Source organism: Cadophora gregata, assembly GCF_030347475.1.
Source record: "Cadophora gregata isolate MNR1 chromosome Unknown scaffold_1, whole genome shotgun sequence".
NCBI lineage: Eukaryota > Fungi > Ascomycota > Leotiomycetes > Helotiales > Ploettnerulaceae > Cadophora > Cadophora gregata.
Window position 1 is genome coordinate 766236 of NW_026695924.1, and position 21638 is coordinate 787873.

The following is a 21638-nucleotide window of genomic DNA, read 5'->3' on the forward strand; positions in this document are numbered from 1 at the left end:
AATATCAGTAATTGATCAATAAATCCTAGATTCATATGCAAAATAAATGTGTGAGAAGTTGAAGCGCGATCGAGATAAGACACTCATAGGTCATATGGCTGCATCCACCAGCTTTTTCAACCAGCTGACGGCATGACGGACACTTCTTCACATTTCGACGTATATATTTCTCTGTGGCATTTACTTCTTTCTCTTGTCGTCTGAGTCTTGCCAATAATTCTTCGGGAGACTCGAAGTCGGCTGGTACGATTATTGGCTCCGGTTTAGTAGTTTCCTTGTTCTTTCGGCTTCGGCTGCAGGCGTTTCTGAAGAAGTTCAGAAGCTGCGAGAAACGCATGGTTGAGATGTGTACTGTTTGACTTATTAAATGTGATGATAACCTCATCGAGACTCAAAGAATCTTTTAATGACTGGGTTAAGAGAATCCGAATGTGGAGGGGGCCATCTCCGCTAGACCCGCTTCGAACCACGGGCGAGTTTGCAGTAGCGGTAGTCCGGCCCCTGGCCATCATCATATCTGATTGTCTAGAAAGCTTCTAGAACAATTATAGATCTCTGACGTCGCATCCAAAAGCTGTTACTCCCATCCTGGTCAAGTACCTGTCGCACTCTGCCTCCGAGTGAAGTTTAAGCAATTCACAAAAGGCTTTCTGTGTGTTGTTTTCGGCTCTCGCTTCGGCCAAAGATCCCTCCTAATAGTCTGGATGAAGGCGCATAATTTATGGCATTTTCTTGGACCACTGGTTTCCAAGATACAATGCAGATGTAGCAGAATTGATGTTCGCACATGGGTAGCATGAAGACAGCTGAGCTGTGGCCGCTCCACCCGACACCTGGCAAAGATGTGGTAGTTGATATGAAGAGCTCTTACATCTGATTGTCAGACATGGGCGAGTCTTCGAGCTCATTTTCGTGCTTGACAGACGACCTGGAGCAGCGTCAAGTATTGGTCCATCTGGTACCATACTTTGGCATACTCCAGAACAACCAAAGAATGTTCTTCCGCTCGTGACAACACCCTCTAGGTTTACTGGGCTGATCTAACTCTGGAGCTTAACTGGCACAGATATTGGAGGACCAGAAGGAACCAAGGGATTGATTACAACTCTCTTATCTTACCAGAAACTCTCTGAAGTTGGTACCATCACTCAAGTCCCTACGGGGGTTTTTTTTACAGACACTGTCTGCACTTCTTACAGACACTGTCTGTAAAGAGGCATTTTAGACAGATTTTCTATCTGCATTTTAGTTAATTATCTGTATTTTTCTCAGCTGGATTCTCTGATTCTGATCGATTTTTAAGGATTTAGAGTGAAAATGCAGATATTGTCTGTAATTTAAGGAAAATACAGTTATTATCTGTATTTTAAGAGTTTTCTGACTAATAAAGTTAAATATCCCCTCTCTTATTTCCCCCCCCCCCCTTTCCTTCCCTTCCCTTTTCCTACTCTCTCCCTTAAAGGTAGGTCTCCCTCTAAAAGTAGGTCTCCCTCCCCTCTAAAGGTAGGTCTCCCTCCCCTCTAAAGGTAGGTCTCCCTCCCCTCTAAAGGTAGGTCTCCCTCCCTCCCTCCCAAGGTAGGTCTCCCTCCCTCTGTCCCGAGTGTTCCGGAGGTAGGTAAAAGGTCTGTGTTTAACTTTATATTGAAACATGAAAAGTCCGAGTAACCCTTGATACACGCTAAATTACCTGTGCTTTTTAATGCGTCTATTACAGACATTGTCTGTACTTTTTTGATGCGTTTGTAGCAGACATTGTCTGAATTTTGTCTGTATTTTACTAAATTTTACTACTACTAGGAATACAGACAAAATGCAGACAAATTACAGACGTTGTCTGCATGAAAAACCCCGTAGGGAGTATGGAACTGCTCCACCGTCGAAGTTCGAACTGAGTTGTGCTGGGCACTTGAGTGCATAGGCATTTGGTGCAATACGCGCACATGCTTAACGTTGATTTGAGCCTATAGGTGAACTTGTGTTAGTGGTAGCCATCGATCTGATTGCTGTTGAGTCGTCTTGTGTGGTTATGGCACCGTTGTCGTGTGTTGCAGGCAATACCTGGCTGCCTGGCAGCCTGGGTACCTAGGGGTCTCGCTAGGCCTTGATCTGTGCCTCTCTACTCGGGCCGCATCGTCGCAGCTTCCTTGAAACATGCGCTCAACAAAATCTCATTGAAACCTCCGCTTCATATATTTCCTCTGTCGCCTTGTGTCAGAACGAGAATAAGTAAATATATTTCCTTCTTTTCCCTCTTTGCGTTAGAGAATTAGTCTCTTTCCAGTATGCCAGAAGGGAAATATCGGTGATATTGCCTAGAGCACTTGAATGCGTCGACTGGACTTCCGGGATCGATACCAAAGCAAAGGTGGCACGAGAGCGACGGCAGCCTTCAGTTGATACGATTTTCGGCGTCAAACCCATAGCGTTGTCCACAGCTTACTTTGCCGTCCTGTGTTGTTAAGTCCTGTATTCCTGGCCACTTTGTTCACTTATCCTGTTGAACACCAACTTCAATCTTGATCGGATGCAGTAAGTCGCGTTTGGACCGGTCAATTGCCTGCATAATTCTCTCTGCCAATGCTATATGTGTAAGGAACTCGTCCTGTTGATCGCTAACAGACCACAGTATTTGTTTGACTCTAAAGCTCTGCGTACAATTCCGCAATGATAAACGGCAACACTCATGTAATTCTGGTACTTCTCCTAGGCCAGAGCTGAACAAGAATATCTCTGAGTACGTCGTGAAGGGTATCTGTGGTGAGGAACACAAGAGCATGGCGCTGCACCGGCAAAACACAGAGGGATTTATACCCCTGCCTCATGCGGCCGTATGACTGCAGGTGGTGGCCATCAGGTTAATGTGGGTGTTGACCTCTAGAAGTTCTTCCAATTAGCCTTCAGCTCTCCATTCGTTACCATCGAGTCGTCTTCCACAGCTGCAGATATGGAACACCTAGGTATACCAGAGGAACATCGCTCGAGGAGCATTCGTGTTCCATATCTCGGTCTCGCACCTCGTTACGATGGGCAAGGGCTCATTGGATTCCCGGAACGTCATGGATTTCGTTCGGAGCAATTATCAACCTATTGCGGAAGATCATTCCAGCCGCGCGAAAATGCTGATGCACTCCCCTTCAACCCAGAATTTGTTGAGAGTTTCTTCCAGGAATGGCTGTGGTTCGGGATGCTGGATGAATTTGCTCTCGCGTGTGGGGTTCCTCTCGACATTGATCTGTTCATAAAGATGGGGGTTGATGAGCGACAAATCATCGATACTGAACCTCTTCTACCGTATGTAAGGTCTGTTGTCATAGAACAACTCATACAACGTGATGTACCACTCGACCTCGAGGTTGGTGACAGTGTATATATCCGGAGCGAACGATCACCTTCTAGCGTCCCATCTCGACATACGACTTTTCGTGGAGATCTTACAGGCGTTAATTTATCCATACCAGACCACTTGCAGCCTTTAGGAGCAAGTTCGGTCCACACTAAAGCGTCAACACCTGGGGCAGAAATCCAGAATAGTCCTCCTATCCCCAGGGAGATCAAGAAAGATGTAGGGAATTTCCGATATACACTTGACGCCAGTCAAGGAGAATCAGATTCATGGCCAGTCACGACACTCATCCGTGCTGATCAGACTCAGACTTCTGACTTGCCATGTATACTTGCAAAGCATGAAGACGTGCCTCTACAAAACCTCCTCTCCATGATCATGGGATCCGAGGCATATCACCAAACACAATCAAAGGATCGGTTCTCCAGGTTTGAGAACTGCTTGCGAGAGGTACGAAATACGATGAGACCCGCTTTGCTCTGTTTCGATACCATACATCGACTTGAGATAGCATTTTCGATTGATCTACTCTGCGATAACCTGATGTATGTTATGTTGAACTTATTCAAGATGCCGATGGCCATCAAAGGTCCGTGGTTCGACTTTTATATGTCTCGATTCGAGGATCGAGTAAAGGCGGAGAATTGGTGCATTGCTCGTACCAGTTCAGTCTTGCCCTTCGATATTACGGCACTTTACTTCAAAAGCGTGTTGCCATCTTACGAATCAATACCACATCTAGATTGCGGACCAACCTCTTGTTCGCGCCAATCACATGATGTGAATAGTCTTCAAGTCCAGCATGACTGGACAATGTGCCATGGGGATTGTCAAGTGCTAGCTCTTGATGAACAGAAGCTCATTGGCATTCTTGAGTCCAATGGCATTCCTGGGCTTTATTGCATCGAAACCGAGGGAGGCGTTGTTGATTTCGAAGTGATTGATATTACAGGGAAGGAGTACATTACAATTTCTCACGTGTGGTCTCATGGACTTGGAAACCCCAATCAAAATTCCCTTCCGATGTGCCAGGTTAAACGGCTTTTCAGGTATATCCGGAATGTCGGCTCAGCGAAAGTTATTCTCTGGATCGATACTTTATCGGTGCCCATCAGCCTCAAATACAAACGAATAGCAATCACGAAACTCAGAGAAGTCTACCAAAAGGCCCACGGGGTATTAGTTATCGACCGCCACCTCATCCGTGTCGGCCGCAATGCCCTAGAGAGGAAAGTACAACTGTTATGTTCGGAATGGATGCGACGGCTGTGGACACTCCAAGAAGGACGGCTCGCAACTCGCTTATATATACAATATCAGCACGAGCCAATATCTATAGACGCGCTTTGTCAGGTTGATGAAGTGCCATCTGATACTTTTGTGTTTGGAGATATAAATCATCGGGCGAGCCTTGCGATACGTCTGCACTTTGCTCAGCAAGAAAGTCTAATCAGGCGATTTATGTAGGTCATTCACCAGATGTCAACTTTTTCTTCCGAGAGCCTTGTAGTTCTTTCCCATGAACAATATTAAGATATGTTTGGCTGTCGATTTGCTCATTTTATTTTGACAGGGATTTGACCATCGACATGGCACATCGAAGTGTGACTGTTCCAACAGATGAGCCAATATGTCTTGCAACCATGCTAGGACTTCCTCTCGAGCAGTTCAAGCCTTATCCAACCATGGATGACATCTATCGATCACTCCCAGAGCTACCACCCGACCTTTTGTTTCTCGAAAACCCTAAATTGAATATTGATGGGTTCCGCTGGGCACCGAGCACATTTCTGAACCAAGATGCTCAAGACTATCATGATAGTACTGATGACGACACTGCACAGTTAACAGATGAAGGACTTCGCATTAGAAGAAGCTGCATCATTTTCAAGAACGAATTACAATTTTCTGATTCGAGTCAAGATTATCTCGTTCGAAAGGGTTCAGACATCACGTTCCTGTTTTACGACAACCAAGGCAAACGAGGTGGGTCTTTCTCAAATGCAGCTATCGTCTTGAACGACACTTCACTAGAATTCAGTTATTTTATCCGAGCTATTCTTGTGGACGGTCTCGTTCTCAGAGACGGGATATATTATTGTCGAATCAGAAGATATCTCATGGTACGGAAGTGGAATGGACTTGCTGAAGAAGCCGATGAGTTTGATACTGGCAGGGAAGAGAGGTATACCTTTGATGGGGAGTTTCGGCAAGGGGAGACGTTTTGTGTTGATTGATTACGGAGAGACTCAATGAGTCTTCATGGGTCCTACGTACGCCGAGGACAACTTGGACGACCTCCCGAACAATTCTCAAGTTGGAAGTTGGATTTTACCTTCGATAATGGAATCGAATCGTCGGAGCATTTCATAGGATTCAATTCGGAGCCGACAGGAAGTCGGACGATGCCTCAATATCATCTCTCGACTTCATACCTCAGCCGCTCAGGCTTGATATATTAGAAGTTGGTGGACAAGAACGAAGGCCACTCAGTTTGCCTGAACAGCTCCAACTCCCCATTGGCTTGTCCCAAGCCGACGCCTACAAACTGATAGTTTCAAGATTCCAAGGAACATGTCCACGCCCAGGCCCGATTAACACATCGTGCCCTCTCAATTCTCCCTCAGAGGCTGAAGTGTTTGATTCTAGCGCACGGAAAGAAGCCATGAGGCAGTGCAGCGTAACGGAAGTGAGCTTAGACTCATCACGTGTCTGGGGCTAGACCCCTCGTCGTCATGATCGTCAGTGCCGACTTCCCCTTGCAGCCACCGTCGTCATTGTTTAAGGACCAAGCCGACGACGACTGTTTGCTGTTGCCTCGGATGGGAAAGACCCTTATGAGGTAGGATATGTAAGTGGGTGATTCCCTTTCTGTACCTTTGTTTCTCCATCAATTTTGAATCCAAGACATCCATCATTTTCATCTCGTCACAAACAATAATCATCAACAAATCCATCCATCGAATATCAGTGCAGTGAAGATGTTTATTCCATCCGCCCAACAGCTCCTCACAACTGGTCTTGCCATGACCGGTTGCATGACCCTTAAGAGTACGTCTTCTCGCCTTCCCTCCATCATCCCATGCCACCGTCTTTTCATTCGACAATTCCCGAACAATCACTAATAAACCCCCACAGAAGGCGATGAAGTCTCATCCGGCAAGATCCTCGACTTCGCCGTAGAGAAGTGCATCGATTCAGACGGCAACCAGCGATGCACCAAGCCTTTCCTGGTCAGCAAGTCCACATGCTACAACATCGAGTGGAGCACCGAGGGCACCATCAGCCATACTACTGTTGAGGTCAAGGATGCAGGAAGTGGAGAGCTGGTTTACTATCGCGATACCAATGGAGAATGGACTCCTGAGAAGGGCGAGGTACGTACTTGACTCTTAAGAGTGATAAAAGAAAGTGACGTGAGCTTGTTCTGACATGATACAGTTGGTCTATCTCGACTTCAAGCCAAAGGTGTGGAAGACTGGCAATGATACTGTCGAGTACAAGGTCACGACTTGCAAGTAAACTACTTCGCAAAAAATCTCATGATATATGGATAGGGAACGGCAACGGAAAACGGGTACGGGAGGGGCCAGCTCAAGGACTAGGGCATAATGTTTCAATAAGAAGGCATGCATCACGGCATTAACGACTTGTAATTATAGGACAAACATAAATCAACATCAACCTCAACCCATCGTTTTCCTTTTCTCAAACAATCTGAGAAACAGTTTTCCCCCAATTCTCCTCCCTCGCAAACGCCTCCGCAACCCTCAAAACCTCACCCATCATCCTCTCAACATCCACCCTCCTCAACTGCGCATCATCCCAAGTGGGATGAACCTTCACCGTCCTCTGATCCACCATAATACAATTCCACAACACCCCACAATCCGTCCGACTCTCGACCTGCACATTAACCAGCCTCTTCATATCCCACACCGGCGAAATAGGCAACCAGTTGAAAATCTGGCGCCGGAACGCATCACTGAAGAAATCTCCTTCTCCAGGGACAGCGTCGTTCATCGCTTCGATAAGCTGTCGTTTAGGCGCACACGCATGTTTATTCAGGAGTTTCTGCTCGTCTTGTAATCTCCTCAGCATTTCAAGGACGCTTTCGTCGCGACGGACTGGGATCCTAGCCAGTGTGCCTTGGACGGCTGGGCCGTCGACGTCCATGGCTGGTGGCATGCGCTCGACTTGCCAGTCCTGCAAGAACGGCCACGAGCGCCCCGCTTGGTATTGTCCGAACATGGCGAACTCAGCGCCGGTATATTGAGTAGTCACCACTGCTAGGGCAGCCTTCACGATTTGCGAGCCTTCGATTCCATGCTTGATTTTCAGGGTTTGGATATCAGGGAGTTGTCCTAGTGCGGAAATCCCTTTCACGCCGATGGGATCGGCATCTAGGGATTTTCGTACCGGGCCTGGTCTACCGGTCAGGATATCGATCCAGCCTTCTGAATTCCCCTTGAACCATTCTGGCGCAATCTGTTTCGGGAACAGCGCCTCAGGGTATTTCGATATCCCGTGCAGGCGGTTGGCTTGCCATTTTACAGACTCCCTCGCTAAAGCCGAGTCTTGGAGGAGGTAGAAGTTATTCGCCCACGCTTTATACGGGACGTGAGACTTCAACGCCGTGGTTGGAGAGACGAGGAGCTTGTCGAGGTCTTCGAGGAAGATGGGGAGGGAGACGCCGTCGAAGACGGAGTGTTGAGCTTGGTAGATGAGGGCTGCGCAGTTGGATTCTTCGACGAATGTGAGTATGAAGCGGACCATGGGGCCGGGGAAACACGCAAAGTCGAGTTTGGGGTCGTTGTAGACTAGATTGGGCAGGTTGCTGGCTTGGGGGATGGGAGCGAGGGTTGTGAGGCTGTGGGACCACCAGGTTGGGCTGGCCCGGATGGTGGCGTGGACTGGAGTAATCTCGTCGACATAGAGGGCCATGGAGCGGAGCATGGGATGATGTGTTACTGCTGCGATGAGGGCGGTTTCGAGTTCTTGGATGGTGGTTCCTGGACAGAGCCATGCGTGTCTGTGGGTTGAGGTGTGTGGACGGCGGTATTTGACGAATGTTTCTTGCGTGCCGTTCATGGGGATTACGTCTTGGACATCGTTCCAGTCGAGTCCTAGAGGAGCAAGTGTCTCATTGCACAACTTGATCGTCTTCTGGTATCGAACTTCATCGCCATGAACATGAGCTACATCGTCTATCGTTGGGGGCCCATCTCGCTTTGGAACGATGTCCGCGAATGAGGCTTCTGTTGTACCACGCGAGGAGAGAAATCTAGCTTGCTGCTCTATAGTAGCATGTTCAGCCAACTCAGACAAGCTGATCAGCAATCCGGAGTCTCTCAGCAAAGAAGCCGAGAATCGAGCTAGAATCAACGAGTCTGCCCAATCATGGACAGAAGTCTGAGGCGTAAGTGTTCCAGCTGGCAGACTAAGAAGTTTGTGCCATACTCTCGATAGGATATCAAGCATACTTCCTCTTTCTACACTTCCGATTGTCTGAGTGCGCTTCTCTCGGAGAATTTCACGCAATTTAACTTTCTGCACTTTACCTGACGATGTGCGTGGATAATCTTCCAGACCAAGATCTTCAAGCATAATGATCTCCTCCGGGACCCAAGCCGGCCCAAGATCTTTCACAAGCTCAGCACGGAGTGCCAATACATCAATCTCCTGACCCGGCTTCTTCTTCACAATCGCAATCGGTATCTCACCCGTAATCTCATCAGGAACACCGACGACTTCAGCAGTCAAGTTGAACCTCGCTGAGAAATGTTCCTCGATAGCCGACGGCGAGATATTCTCTCCTCCGCGGATAATTAGGTCTTTATACCTACCTACAATCCTCACATCACCATTCTCCTCCATTACAGCTTGATCACCCGTCATGATCCACGTCCCGTGTTCATCGGTATAGAAAGCGTCTTTGTTGACTTTCCCGCCGGAAGTCCAGTACTCGGTTATGATCAGATCTCCACCGCAGTGGAGTTCTCCTGGCACACCACGCGGGAGGATTTCTCTGGTCTCAGGATCGCAGATGCGAGATTTTCCGCCGGGGACTGTTGGACCGGCGAGGACTTTGTCGGGTGGTGAGAGGGGGATGTCTTTGAAGCGACGGATGTTCGCTGGTCCTGTCTCCGTCATACCGAAGCCCTCCGTTGGTCTTTCAACGCCAGTTTCTCGTACGCGAGCTTCAATGTCTCGGGTAGGATGGTTGTAGCACCTAGCAACATCCATTTTAGAGACTTGGTTTCTGTTTTCTTCAGATCAGGATGTTCGACTAGGGCGTGGAGAAGTGCAGGTACAGCTGCTAGGTCAGAGATTCGTTCATGATTGATGGCTGCGAGTGTGGAGGCGGGTGTGAAATTTGAGGAGGGATGTACGACGTGTAAGCCGGGGAGATGGTACAGTGCTCCGAAGAAGAATCCCAGGATGTGGTGGTTGGGAGAGTGAAAGCAGGCGATGCGGGGAGGGACAGAGGTTTTTTCCAAGTCGAGGAGTTCGGTCACGCTGAAGAGGACTGAGCGGTAGGATTTGTTGGTCCAAGGGCAGCCTTTGGGGAGGGATGTTGTGCCGGATGTGGTGAAGACTAGGAGGACGTCGGAATCTTTTCTTGAGATGCTTTTTGTATCGAAGGTGATATTTCCTGGCTGGGAATTTGAATAGACAAATGTCTCGAGATCGTTCCAGCCAGCTGGAAGATCGTCCTCGTTTTTGCTCGCGCTCTTCGAATGGATCTCACCACTACCAGCAACCAACCTCACCTTCACGCTCCCCAATTTCTCTCCAAGCACACTCTTCAGTTTCCTCGCCAATTCCGCATCTCCCACAACGACCACAGCAGGCTTCAACATCCCAAACAGATGCTTCGCTTCCTCGCCGTGAGATGCAATTTTCGGGTTCAGTGGTGCGAATGCACAATTGAGTTCGAGTGCTGCATAGCACAGCATGTGGAAAGCAGCCCCGTTGGTCAGGAGAGAGATAATGCTTTGGTGGGGACGGATGCCGGCGCTGTAGAGTGATGAAGCAACTGCGTGGGAGGCGTGGGAGAGTTGGCTGAATGTCCAGGATAGGTATGGCTTGGGGTTGAGGTCCGCGTCGACGTATGAATTCAGACCCGAAGATGACTTTAAGTTTAAAGATGAGCCGTTAGGCTTGGGTATGGGAGTAGGTGAAACATTGGTACCATTTTGCTTCGTCGCGAGAGGGAGGAAGTCAGCTCTTGTGGAGGCGGAAGAAGCAAGTAGTGAGGAGAGATAACCGGGTTCTTGATGCATGCATGTCAATGCTTTCTTGGGACCATGTTGGCGGAAAGTTTCTTGAAAGAGCTCATAGACTGATGTGTCCGGGATAGAGAGAGGTGAGCCGTGGGTTTCGGAGAGGAGTAGTGGAGTGAGAGAGGATTTTGCGTGGGGCATATTTGGTTCTCAGATATTCACTTGGTATATTTTGTTGTGAAATCAAAAATCGTTGAGAACTGGAGGAGATGGCTCAGGTTCTTGGTTGGGAGATATGTGATATATATGGAAAATAGCGTCAAATCGTTACCCACCCGTCAGCACGTATGGAACCGAGCTCTTCGCCGCACATCAAGACATTTGATTGGTGAGAGCTTAGACCCTTCAGCTGTTTCTATACCTCATACAGGCTACTCTCTCCATTCCTATTCTGTAGACGGCACGTCTAGTGGTCGTACAGAGCAAATGCGATGATTAGTGACCATATCACAACACAACTACATGCGGTGGCTAGTCCCCAGAACGCTGACCCCGCTTAGCTGTGCTTACTCATTCTGCATATTATGCACGTATATCAGTCTGAAATACGATTTTTCCTTCGATTGACAATACCCGATACCCGAAGCTTGTCGGTTTCGCACAGGTAGGTCCCTGCCAAGAAATGATTGGTGTTGACATGGTCGTGCTTAAGCGACCGGTGTCAGACATGACGTGAGTGGTCAGATATGGGAGCGAGGTTTAATGCCCGCTCTCTGATTCCGTCTGATATATACTATTATTTTTGGTGAGATGGTTGTTGGTTTCATGCAGGTCAGAATGGGGGTTATTGGACAGGTTGTGATTGGTACTGAGTTGCGTGCACTGAAAGGCTGATATCACGTGGATCAGCTGCATGCTCAGTCATGCAAGTCATCAAGGCCATCAGGGCTTGCAGGGGCGGACTTATAGCAGGATGCAATCATATGTGTATCTCTCAGAGTAAAGATAAGGGAATTCGAAGTCGGCGATCGAACGAAACGTCAATTTGTGGATGAAGAATTGACTCTGGGCATTTCGGCTAATTCAATGGAAAGTACATCATCACTTGACGATCACAAACAGAGCTCTGTATCTACTGGAAAGCTGGAGTTAATTGAAGACTACGGGGATCTTCTTGTTACGACCTGTTGAGCTTTGAATACGATTAGTGAACGCCCCGGTGGGTACTGTTGTACTTCCTTGGTTGGTAGCACCGATGTTGAAATGCCACAGGCTTGCATGCAGAAAAGAGCCTCGTTCTCGCTATAAGCATATAGAAGACATCCTGATCACTTGGTGGTACTGTGGCAGAGAACAGCTTGCCAGTTTTTGCAATGCAGGTCTAATAAGGTAGTAGATACTTGATTGGCTTTTCGTCCTTTCATATTCGTAATTCGGCATACTCTGTACATTTTACGAGGCAACATGCTAAAGGCTCCGAGATCGAGTCAAGATAAGAGTGCCAGTGCACTCTCTGGAAGAAATTTAAATTTCAGTGCTGGTATGGAAAGAATACCAAAGATGAACAGAGATGATGCTGCCTTCCAAGATCTGTGCATTTCTTATCACGTGCTTGGTTTCTCGAGAAAAGCCCCCCCAAAAGAAGCGCTGAAGGGCGGATATTTCTGCTCCTGTCAACATCTATCCGACGAAGAACTGGATACCATGCAATCATTTTCTCGACTTAGCTCTATTATATTACCAGCTCAGGAGTGCTGGTGAAGTCATGTGCTGCAAGCGTCTTTCTAAGTTTTGTTGCACATCGCAAAATTCTCTCGAGATGGATTTGTTTAGACGTTTTCACGTGATGAATAATCAGCGCGAAAACCATGAACTGACTAATACGGCGGCTCTCGCAACATTGATCTAAAGCTTGCGGAGTAATGAAATATCCTCATTCTCAGAAGTGGAGGAGTTTGCAAGTATCTCAAATTTATCTGCCTTCACGACACGTGATGAGAAACGAGTCAAATATTTTGTTGCACGTCGCAAGCATTGGAAACTGGACTGGCTGTTTGGCAAGAATTGATTGGCTGGCATGCGAGACAGGTGAACTTTCACCCCTCGATGGAACTTGACTGAAGCGACTGAGAAACTGGATTCCGAAAAGAATCAGACTTACTTGAGTCATTTACATCGCCATGTAGGCTTATATTCATGAGTCTACTTCTACTTAGACCTCCGTTGCCGAACGCTAACCGCAGCTTGGGACCGAGAGACAAGTGGCGAGGACTATTCTTGTCGGAGAAGCAAAATGCCCTGCCGTTCCACAACGACGAGCGCTATTACAGATCACAGATCCATCTCTGGCTTCCTCCTCTTCAGAAAAATTTCTACCACAACAGCCAGTTTCAAATCAAAGTAAACACAGTCACGATACCTAAACTCAACCCCTAAATCCGAACCGAGCTTCGGGTCGGTAAAAGCTCTTGGCATGGCTAAGACGGGAGGTCTCTTTGTCCGCCCTTCGAATGACTATGGAGGTTAAAAGTTAGCAATGTATCATAGCAAGTGACAGGGACTGTTGAAAGACCAATGACTGTTTGTAGGTGTTACGTTATGCCGATATTGCGGGCATCGATTGTTGCAGCGCGGATACTGCTGGAAAGCTTGATCCCTAGCCTGGACTGGCTTTATAAGTTTGGAGCTGGAATTTGCTGACATTACTCTACTGTTCTCAGTTATATGGTAAGAGAAAGTTTTACGACTTCTCGTCAACTTCAATTTGGATTGTCCTCCTGCCTTTTGGAATATGAAGATTTTACGGTACCGATGGATGATTCAATGAAAATACGACTTGCTCATCAGCTTGCCATCTATCGACAAAGTACCAAATAAAACACTCAAAACCAATCAGGAATACTAGCATATGAATCCAACCCCATTTCAAGATCTGATATCGGCCTTTCGAGTTATTCCAGAGGGTCACCTTGATTACTGAACATCACCTGAGCAGTACCCAATTCAAGAACACCAACCACCACCACGCACCCACACCCACACCCACACCCACTCATCACCCGCCCCTCAATCATACTTTAAACCACCCTCATTCTAGAAATGGATATCCTCACTCTCCTAAGCTCCGACGACTACCACACCCGCTTCTTCTCACCATCATCAACACCTCCTCGCTTCAACCTCACACCCAAAAACAGACCTGCACTGCACGATATCCAGCTCAATTCCCGATCACAGAGTTCTTGCGCTGCATTTCTTGGGCGAGAGTTGAAGCTGAGTGGGGTGGTGGTAAAAACTGAGCCTGGGTGTGAAGTTGTGTTTACTAAAAATCCAGAGGATAGGGATGGAGATCCAGATGCGAATGAGCTGATGCGTGAGAAAGATGGTGAAATCGGTGTTGAACCGGAAGATTCAGAGAGTTTAGACGGAGATATAAATGGGGACGTTGACGTTGAAGACGAGGTTCAAAATGAAGACGGAAGTGATGAAATGAACAAGAAGAACGAGGCAGCATACGCAACAATGTCCGACCTCCAAATCATACCTATACCTCCATTAACTCCACCAGTACCAGCAGAAGAAGATACAACCGACAATATATCCAACATGAGACTTCGATCTGGCTCAGGACACAGCAATCGAGATCTACGGAGCGATCCGAAACTAATACTGAAAGCCGAGAAAGATCCCAACGAGAATGAGGAGGATGATAGGAAGTCTCCACCGAAGAAAAAGCAAAAAAGCAGTCCGAGAAAGAAATCTCGCAGACCCTCCCATCTACAACTCCTCTCAGACGAAGAAACTTTAGCAGTAAGCTTCCTCCCTCCCCTTTCTCTCCCATCCCTCCTCCCCACCTATCTCCACTCTTCCCTCGTCCCTCGTCCCTCCCATCCCACCTCACCTACTAACAACAACAACCCTTCTAGCGCCGGCGTCTCCAACTCCGCCGCTCACAAGCAACCTACCGTCTCCGTCGCGAGATGACGATATCCACTCTCCGAGAGGAAGTCTTCTTTTTAGAGGAGACGCAGAAGGAGATGAGGGGGTTGTTAGTTGGGTTTTGGGGGGAGTTGGGGAGGAGGGGGATTTTGGTCGGGATGCGGGGTGAGGATGAAAGAGGGCATAGGGATAGTGGGGTTGTTGGGGGTATAGATAGTGGTGGTGATAAGGGAGGGGTGGACAGAGAAGGAGGGGAGAAAAGAGATAAGGGTGGGGAGGGAAGGGAGGATAGAAATGGGAAAGAGGAGGAGGAATGGGTAAAGAGGGTTAGGGAATTCTTGGAGGATTTGAAGGGTGAGGAATCGTAGGAAGTCCTACTCCTGCTTTTAGTAAAAGAGGCAGCCCTGACACTCCACTTTTACATGTATCTCACAAAGCAAGGTTACACGAACAAAAACAAAGATCCAAAGATTTTTACAAGTGTTTTATCTTCATTTCATTCAACACCACGCTCCTCTTTCAAGCACCAGCCATCCATCCATTCACCCATCCTATGCCATTCAGGATGATAGGATAAAAGGTTACTCCTGCAAGAAGCCTGCTAAGAAGAAGCAAGCACCTCAGGATATTAATCCTTTCTAGCCAAACCAATTGATTTCTAGATCGTGACTCAGAAATCAGTCTCTCCACTCCACTCTCCGCCAAGCACCTACTCAACAAACAAATATTATCCATCCCACCATCAACCACCACTATTCTGATCTTCCTTTCCGCTCTTCCTAGTCTCTGTATACTCAAGGGCCACGAGGCTAAGCCCGAGTTCGCGCTCAGGCGCAGCGAATATATCCAGTGTGTAGTCCCCTGACTCCATTTACTCCAAACGCCAGTCGCAAGAATCAGAAAGATAGGAACGATGATGGTAATATTACATACTTCTTCTCTCCACGATCAATGCTCGCCTCACGATCATGCAAAAAAAAGCACAAGGGAGAGAGAACAACACAGGTGGCAACTCAATCTCGAGATGAGCTGAGCAAATGGTACAACGAATGGAATGAGCCGGGGAGCAGCCTGAGCTGGCTGCGAAACACATAGCTCGTGATTGGTGAAGAAGTAGCCGAGCACGTGATTGGCTCCCTTGCCAAGCGCTTGGCTAATTCTGGAACGGTTTGTGTGGCCTGTCGGAGCTGAACAAACTCAGCGAGGGAATCGGCGATGCGGGATGATGCAGATCAGAGTATCATCTCTGCATCCTCATCTTCGACGGATTCGACAGTGGCAAACTTCGAATTGTCAACGGCTCTCGTAACCTCTGGGACAACAGCTGATTCGTCAACTGTTTCAGGTGGAGTGACTGGTGCAGCCTCGTCTTCCTCGTCACTGCTGTCCTCCGCATTATCCAGCTTCTCCTTGAGGAAGTTGAAGAATGCCTGAATGCCCTTCTTCTCCTTTTTGGACAACTTGGCCGCATTTATCTTCTCTGTAGAGCTCTGTGCGACCAGGGAGATTACAGCTGGTGGAGCTTCCGACTATTCAAAAGAGGACTCGTTAGCCAAATCTGACACTAGTTACGTCATGGAACCTAAAGGATGAAACCTACCAGAAGGGCGTTAATCAAGAGACCCGTTTTATCTTCCATTGCGGGATCATTAGTATTAACGAGGAGAGACGCGAGATTGAGCGCTGCTTGCTGCTCTTCCATCGTTCGCTGATTCCACGGTTTGTCGGAACCAGGTACAGATGGTACAGAGGAAGCTGGTTGAACTGCTTTGGGGACTGGCTGAGGTCTGACAGGTTTCGAGCTGTACAGCGATGGTAGGTATTTACCACGATTCTGCTTGACTCTGGAAATGTGTTAGAGTAGCGCAAATATGTGAAAATAGGGGTTACATGCCTTGAGATAAAGTCGAGCTTGATGCTCATCTCTGGGAGCTTGTAAACGTGACCAAACTCTCTCAACTCGTAGAAGCCTTGCTCCTCCTCGTCTTCGCTTGGATCATTCTCAATCTCAATGTGACCATTGTTCTGGAAGCCTCGAGTGGCGGCTGGCTTGATTACAGATGCACCCTTGATCTTGCGGAATCGGTGAGCGGGTGCCAAAGTGACAGGAAGAACAGCGAGGAGATCGTCGACATGAGCGGGGCATCGCCATTGTCGCCCAACTCCAGGCTCCTTCGCAAGAGGAACATCCACACAGTCCAGATGCCAATATAGGCCACAGAAGCTGCATGGGATGATCATTCGATTTGGAGCGGAAGCCTCGCCGTTACAGCGGTGACAAAGGATAATTTTGCCTTTGGCATCCTTCCTTCGGAAATAATCAGGGGCTTCTTCCCAGCCAGCTTTGTTGTTCCTGTGTAGTGGTCAGCATTTTACACTTGCCTCAGATTCGGTGTTGGGGGCTTACTTGGGTTTCGGTGGGATAATCTCCTCGTACTCTCCATCCGCACCAGTCTTAACATCCACGAAGTATTCACGAATCGGCTCGGGTAGACGGAAGGATCTTGGGTTCTTAACCTCGAGCTCAGAGATCAAGGGACCCCAAACTCCGCCCGTGTCATCATCAAAGGCACCACTCGGCTTGAGTTGACACAAATTGCAGTACCAATCGTCTGGGAGAGATTGCGAACCCTCGACGAGAGGAGGATCAACACACTTGAAGTGAAATGATCTCGTACAACCATCACAGCAGACCAAGTCACCGTTACCCCCACATGCTGAACAGAAGTCATCGTTGTCGCCGTCCTGTATCATGGGTCAGCAATGGGACGATGCAATTTGATTTGGAATGAAGGATGCGAAAGAGCCAGAAGAGGAAACATGTGGCGGAGCTTATTGAGCGTGGACGTGCGTGGATGTGGGGGGTTGGCAAGGTTTGGCGCCGGTAAGGACGGAATGCAGAGATTGCCGGGCGGGCGTATGCATTTTTCAGGCCACCGCAGCATCGTGAATCAAGACTTCTGATCCATCAAATCCAGCACCCAACAGCTCAAGATATTCTCGAAGATATCGCAAAATAATGACTGCCGCCATCCAGGGACGGTACAGGCGCGTGCAAAAGAAATAATAAGCTTACCTGTGCCATTGGGCCACCGTTGCTGATAGGGCTGCGCATATCCTTAGGAATGCCAGCAGAAGTACCAGTCTTTTTCTTCATCGGCCTACGAGAGAGGTTCCGCATTAGCATAATTCTGATGATAAATTTATGATGAAATGAGATTTGATGTGGAAAGGCTGATTTCGAGCTCGGGCGCATTGTGCTTCGGATTGTGCGACGACAATTATGATGATTACAAGCAACAAAACCAAAAGGACAAAGGGGGTACTAAATATAAACCACAAGTCTTAAAACATCACAAAGCTTTGAGTGATATCTCGATGCAGCGACGCGAAAAGTTGATGACTTACGATGTCTTGACACGTAGACCCGATCCTGTCTTCTGCTTCCTCGTTGGTCGGTTGGCAGCGGTCGGTGTGCCAGCACGAGATGATGGAAGGGAATCTCCTGGTGGAAACGGTGGTTTGAACGCCAGCTCTGTGGGTGAGCTGCCCTCATCTGAAGCATAACGGGAGTTCTGTCGAGTCTCGCGGCTTCTGTTGAGGAGGCGCACCTTGGGGAGCTTCTTTTGCTTCTTGGTCGGCTTGACGGCGATAGAATCAGCACCATCGGATTGATTGCCTCTCTCCTCAGCAATATCCGTGGCCGCCTTCGCAGTCTTCACCTCATGCCGCTCGTTGCTCTCAGTATTTGGAGCCTTGCCTGTGAGATCTCTAGCTTTCCGCTTCAGGCGATTACTGGCGTCGACCTCCTCCTGCGTCACCTGAATCTGGGCCTGCTGAGCCTTTGCCGAATTCTTGATTCTAAATGTGGCGGGAAACTTCTTATTTGATGTTGTGGAAGAATTTGAAGATGAATGAACGAGTGCAGTGGGAGCCATGGATGATTTTGTTCGTGGCTCACTGGTGGTGTTGGGAGCGGACGAGGCCGCAGGTGTGGATGAAGGGAGAGGATTATTGCTAGCGGATGAAGGACGAGCGACTGGAGCAGAGGCAGACGCTGAGGCAGAAGCAGGGACCGTCGAAAAGGTAAATGTTCGGGGACCCGCTTTTGCTGGCTGGCTGATAGGCCGGGCATGTCTAGCGGCCTCAGCCGAGAGGGCGACCGCTTGGAAGCCCTCCGCTGAGGCGTAGGGAGACACAAAACGGGGTGTTTGCTGCACTTGACCAAATCCAAGCCCCAAGACAGGCCCGTATTTGGCTGCCAGGTGGCTCGGTACTGATGAGATAGGGCCAGGCACTGGCATAGGAGCTGCGGCTGGAGCTTTGGCGCCGCCTGGGAGAGGGCGTGCGGGTGACAGAATCGATCCGTCTTCGATGAGATCCTCGTTGACCGAGGACAAAGAAGAAGAAGTCGAGTTGGATCGGGATCTCTGTGCGTCTTTGCCTTCGCCTTTAGATACCTTCGAGTCTCCATTCGTGTCAGCTGCCGGTGATGGCCCAGGTGCTGGAGACTGTCCAACACTTGAAGATGCTAATACTGCTGGAGACTGGCTTTTTGTCGTGCCGTTTAATGACGCATTTCCATTGAGAACGAGGCTATTCGCTGGCTGGAAGCTATTACTTCGTTGTTTCTTGCTGATATGCTCGTGATCTGGTTGAGGCGAAGTCGAGACAGCCATCGCGGCCGAGACGAGCGACGAGGCCCTTGGTTGAGAAGAATCGCCGACTGTGCTTGGCTGGGATGGTGGAAGTGACGTGTAAGGGGTCTGATAGACAGATTGATACGTAGAAACTGGACCTTGAATGGAACTCATCGGGCTGAAGAGACCTTGAGATCGAGGTGGCGCTGGATCTTCACCATTGAAATAATATTCAGCGGTTCTGTCCCTCTTGCCTTCCCTTTTCTTCCTTCTTATCTTGTCTTGGAACTCATCCATCTGGTCGAGAGTAGACCACCCATTGTAGACGGCGTCGAAAATCCGTACCATGCGTGGATCTGTTCTGCCGTCGTCATAGACGGTGCGTAGAGCGTAGGCTGTTGGCCACTTGTGGCGATCGAGCGCCTCATTCACCGCGTACTCAACCACCCTATCTGTGAAGTCCATATTGATAATTGGAAGACCGTCAGGCCCAAGCGCAGGCTCAGGAGTCGCGGAGTCAGATGGATACCGAAGATAGCGAGACTGTGGTCGCTCAGACATGAGTGCATCCATAGGGGATTGCTGTAAAGCGAAGACGGATTGCCCGGCACTCTGAGGTCCAACACTCGGTCGCGACACACTCTTTCGCGCACTGGAGGGCGACTTTGGAGTCTTTGGCATCACTTCATCTTCCTCCTCGATTGTTTGTTTTGGTATGGATTCTTGTCGTGGAGTCTCAATCGTCTCTGCCACCTCCTCTGCAATCTCTGCAATTTCTTCAGCTGGTCCTGGTTCGGGCGTCGCAACTTCCGGAGTGGAAACCGAACTGATGCTCTTCTTGGGCTTCTCCACGTTTGCAAGTGCCTTTAAAACTTTCGCACTTGGTCCAACTCCCAATGGCATCATGTTCAGAACCACGCCATGGCGTTCATGGCCGGCCTCAGCATACGAAGGACGAGGCAGCGCAGGCGCAGGCTCAACCCAGCGCTGCATGAATGTCTTTGGTTTATCAGCCGGAGCATCGGTAGCGGGTTCGGAGGAATCGATTGAGGGCGCTGGAACGAATGGACTCGAGATGCGCGACCGTGTGGGCCGGTTTGCACTCATGTTGTTTTTCGTCGAGGCTCGGCCTCCCTTCCTTACAGGTCTTCGAGATCGCGATCGCCCCGGCGACTGCAGCGCACGACTATCGTCTTATTAGCTCAGGAGTTGCATGCGAGGGTAGGATTGTAGGTACTTCTCTATACCCCCGCGGCGTGCACACGATATTTGATCGTGGTGAAGAGGGAGGAAGGCGCGTGTTGATGTTGTGGATTTTGGGCGGGTTGGAGGTGCTGAGAATTAGGGGGCCTGAAGCGACGACTCGCTTAGCGAGCTTGGGATCCTATCGTGTTCGCAAGGTCGCCTCCAGGCTGTGAACCCAGGAATTGCTCCAACTGCAGACCACGCGAACACGTGGACTCGCCAGTAGACTACAACTCAGGCAAATGTCTTGCAGTGATGAATAATTTCTCAGCGACGCGCAAATATGAGGTGGAAGGGTCTCAAATGTTGTGTGTCGAGACTGCGGTCGTCATATGCGAAGGAAAGAGTTGTGTTTGTCTCTGAGGGAGAGGATGTATGGCGGCGAACTAAGTTAAACGAGGTCACGCTTGACCCCCCAAGACCAAACTCAGCATTGCATCACCCCCAATCGCTTTCCGTGTCCTTCTATGTTGATTGCGCGTGATTGTGCTGATTATTTACCCTCCAGGGCTCATTCAAAGACAGTTATCTACCTAAGCCGCAGCTCAGAGTGGCGTTCCTTCCTGACTCACCAGAAATGGAGATTTCGCGCTACCCCCTATCTTGGCTGGCTGGTGGGTGGGCGGACCAACAGAAGGAATTCCACATCTCCGAAGCATGTCGGCTAAAGTATATTGACTTTTCTGTTATTCGGAGTTTTCGTTTACCGATACCGGATTATGATAGACTGATATGTGCGAGAAAGGTTGGAAAGTTCAGTCTGTATGGCGGCTATTGTGGTGTTGTGCTGGAAAATTCAAAGTGTGGGCATTCTCGAGCCAGCCTCGAACTATTTGTTATGACGTGCGAGAGGGCACACAAATCAAGATTAACAGGCACATTACATCTGTCATCTACTATGTAGGTACTTCCACATCTGCTCTGCATGTCTATGTACAGGGAGCTCCAAAAATATTCATCTATGCATCTTCGCGAGGTTCTCGAACGCTGCCCCTTTTCACATCCGAGATCTGCCGAGCTGTTTTTCACGCACCTCGAAATCAGGCAACATGATGTGCGAATACATTCATCAGTAGCTCGTGGCGAGTCACCGCTTGGATATTTCTTTTATCCCTCCTCTTGATTCATGATTCCTATTTTTTTCGAGAGTTCCTACATCCATATCTCTGCACGTGGCGAGATTTCCTCCAAAATTCGCCTTGAGTGTTTGTTGTGATGTGAAGCGGTCATGATAAGGGCCACATG

At 48.8% G+C, this 21638-nt stretch overlaps 4 protein-coding genes across 4 annotated transcripts; 3 read left to right on the forward strand and 1 right to left on the reverse strand.

The window, feature by feature from the left end:
• Positions 1–2944: 2944 nt before the first annotated feature.
• On the forward strand, positions 2945–5580 carry ONS95_000242 (uncharacterized protein; the record flags this gene model as incomplete). The annotated part of the gene is made up of 2 exons (XM_058493389.1): positions 2945–4806; positions 4917–5580. 2 exons carry the CDS (start codon positions 2945–2947, stop codon positions 5578–5580), a joined length of 2526 nt encoding a protein of 841 aa, XP_058363589.1.
• Positions 5581–6324: 744 nt separating this feature from the next.
• ONS95_000243 (uncharacterized protein) lies at positions 6325–6865 on the forward strand (the record flags this gene model as incomplete). The annotated part of the gene is made up of 3 exons (XM_058493390.1): positions 6325–6394; positions 6482–6720; positions 6785–6865. 3 exons carry the CDS (start codon positions 6325–6327, stop codon positions 6863–6865), a joined length of 390 nt encoding a protein of 129 aa, XP_058363590.1.
• A 5657-nt stretch (positions 6866–12522) lies between these two features.
• Positions 12523–14979, forward strand: ONS95_000244 (uncharacterized protein). The gene is made up of 4 exons (XM_058493391.1): positions 12523–13098; positions 13158–13296; positions 13565–14379; positions 14496–14979. Exons 3-4 carry the CDS (start codon positions 13669–13671, stop codon positions 14874–14876), a joined length of 1092 nt encoding a protein of 363 aa, XP_058363591.1. The 5' UTR covers positions 12523–13098; positions 13158–13296; positions 13565–13668; the 3' UTR covers positions 14877–14979.
• Positions 14980–15740: 761 nt separating this feature from the next.
• On the reverse strand, positions 15741–20255 carry ONS95_000245 (uncharacterized protein; the record flags this gene model as incomplete). Its single annotated transcript, XM_058493392.1, has 6 exons — positions 15741–16037; positions 16109–16352; positions 16403–16861; positions 16916–17253; positions 17585–17669; positions 17917–20255. 6 exons carry the CDS (start codon positions 20253–20255, stop codon positions 15741–15743), a joined length of 3762 nt encoding a protein of 1253 aa, XP_058363592.1.
• Between the last annotated feature and the right edge of the window lie 1383 nt (positions 20256–21638).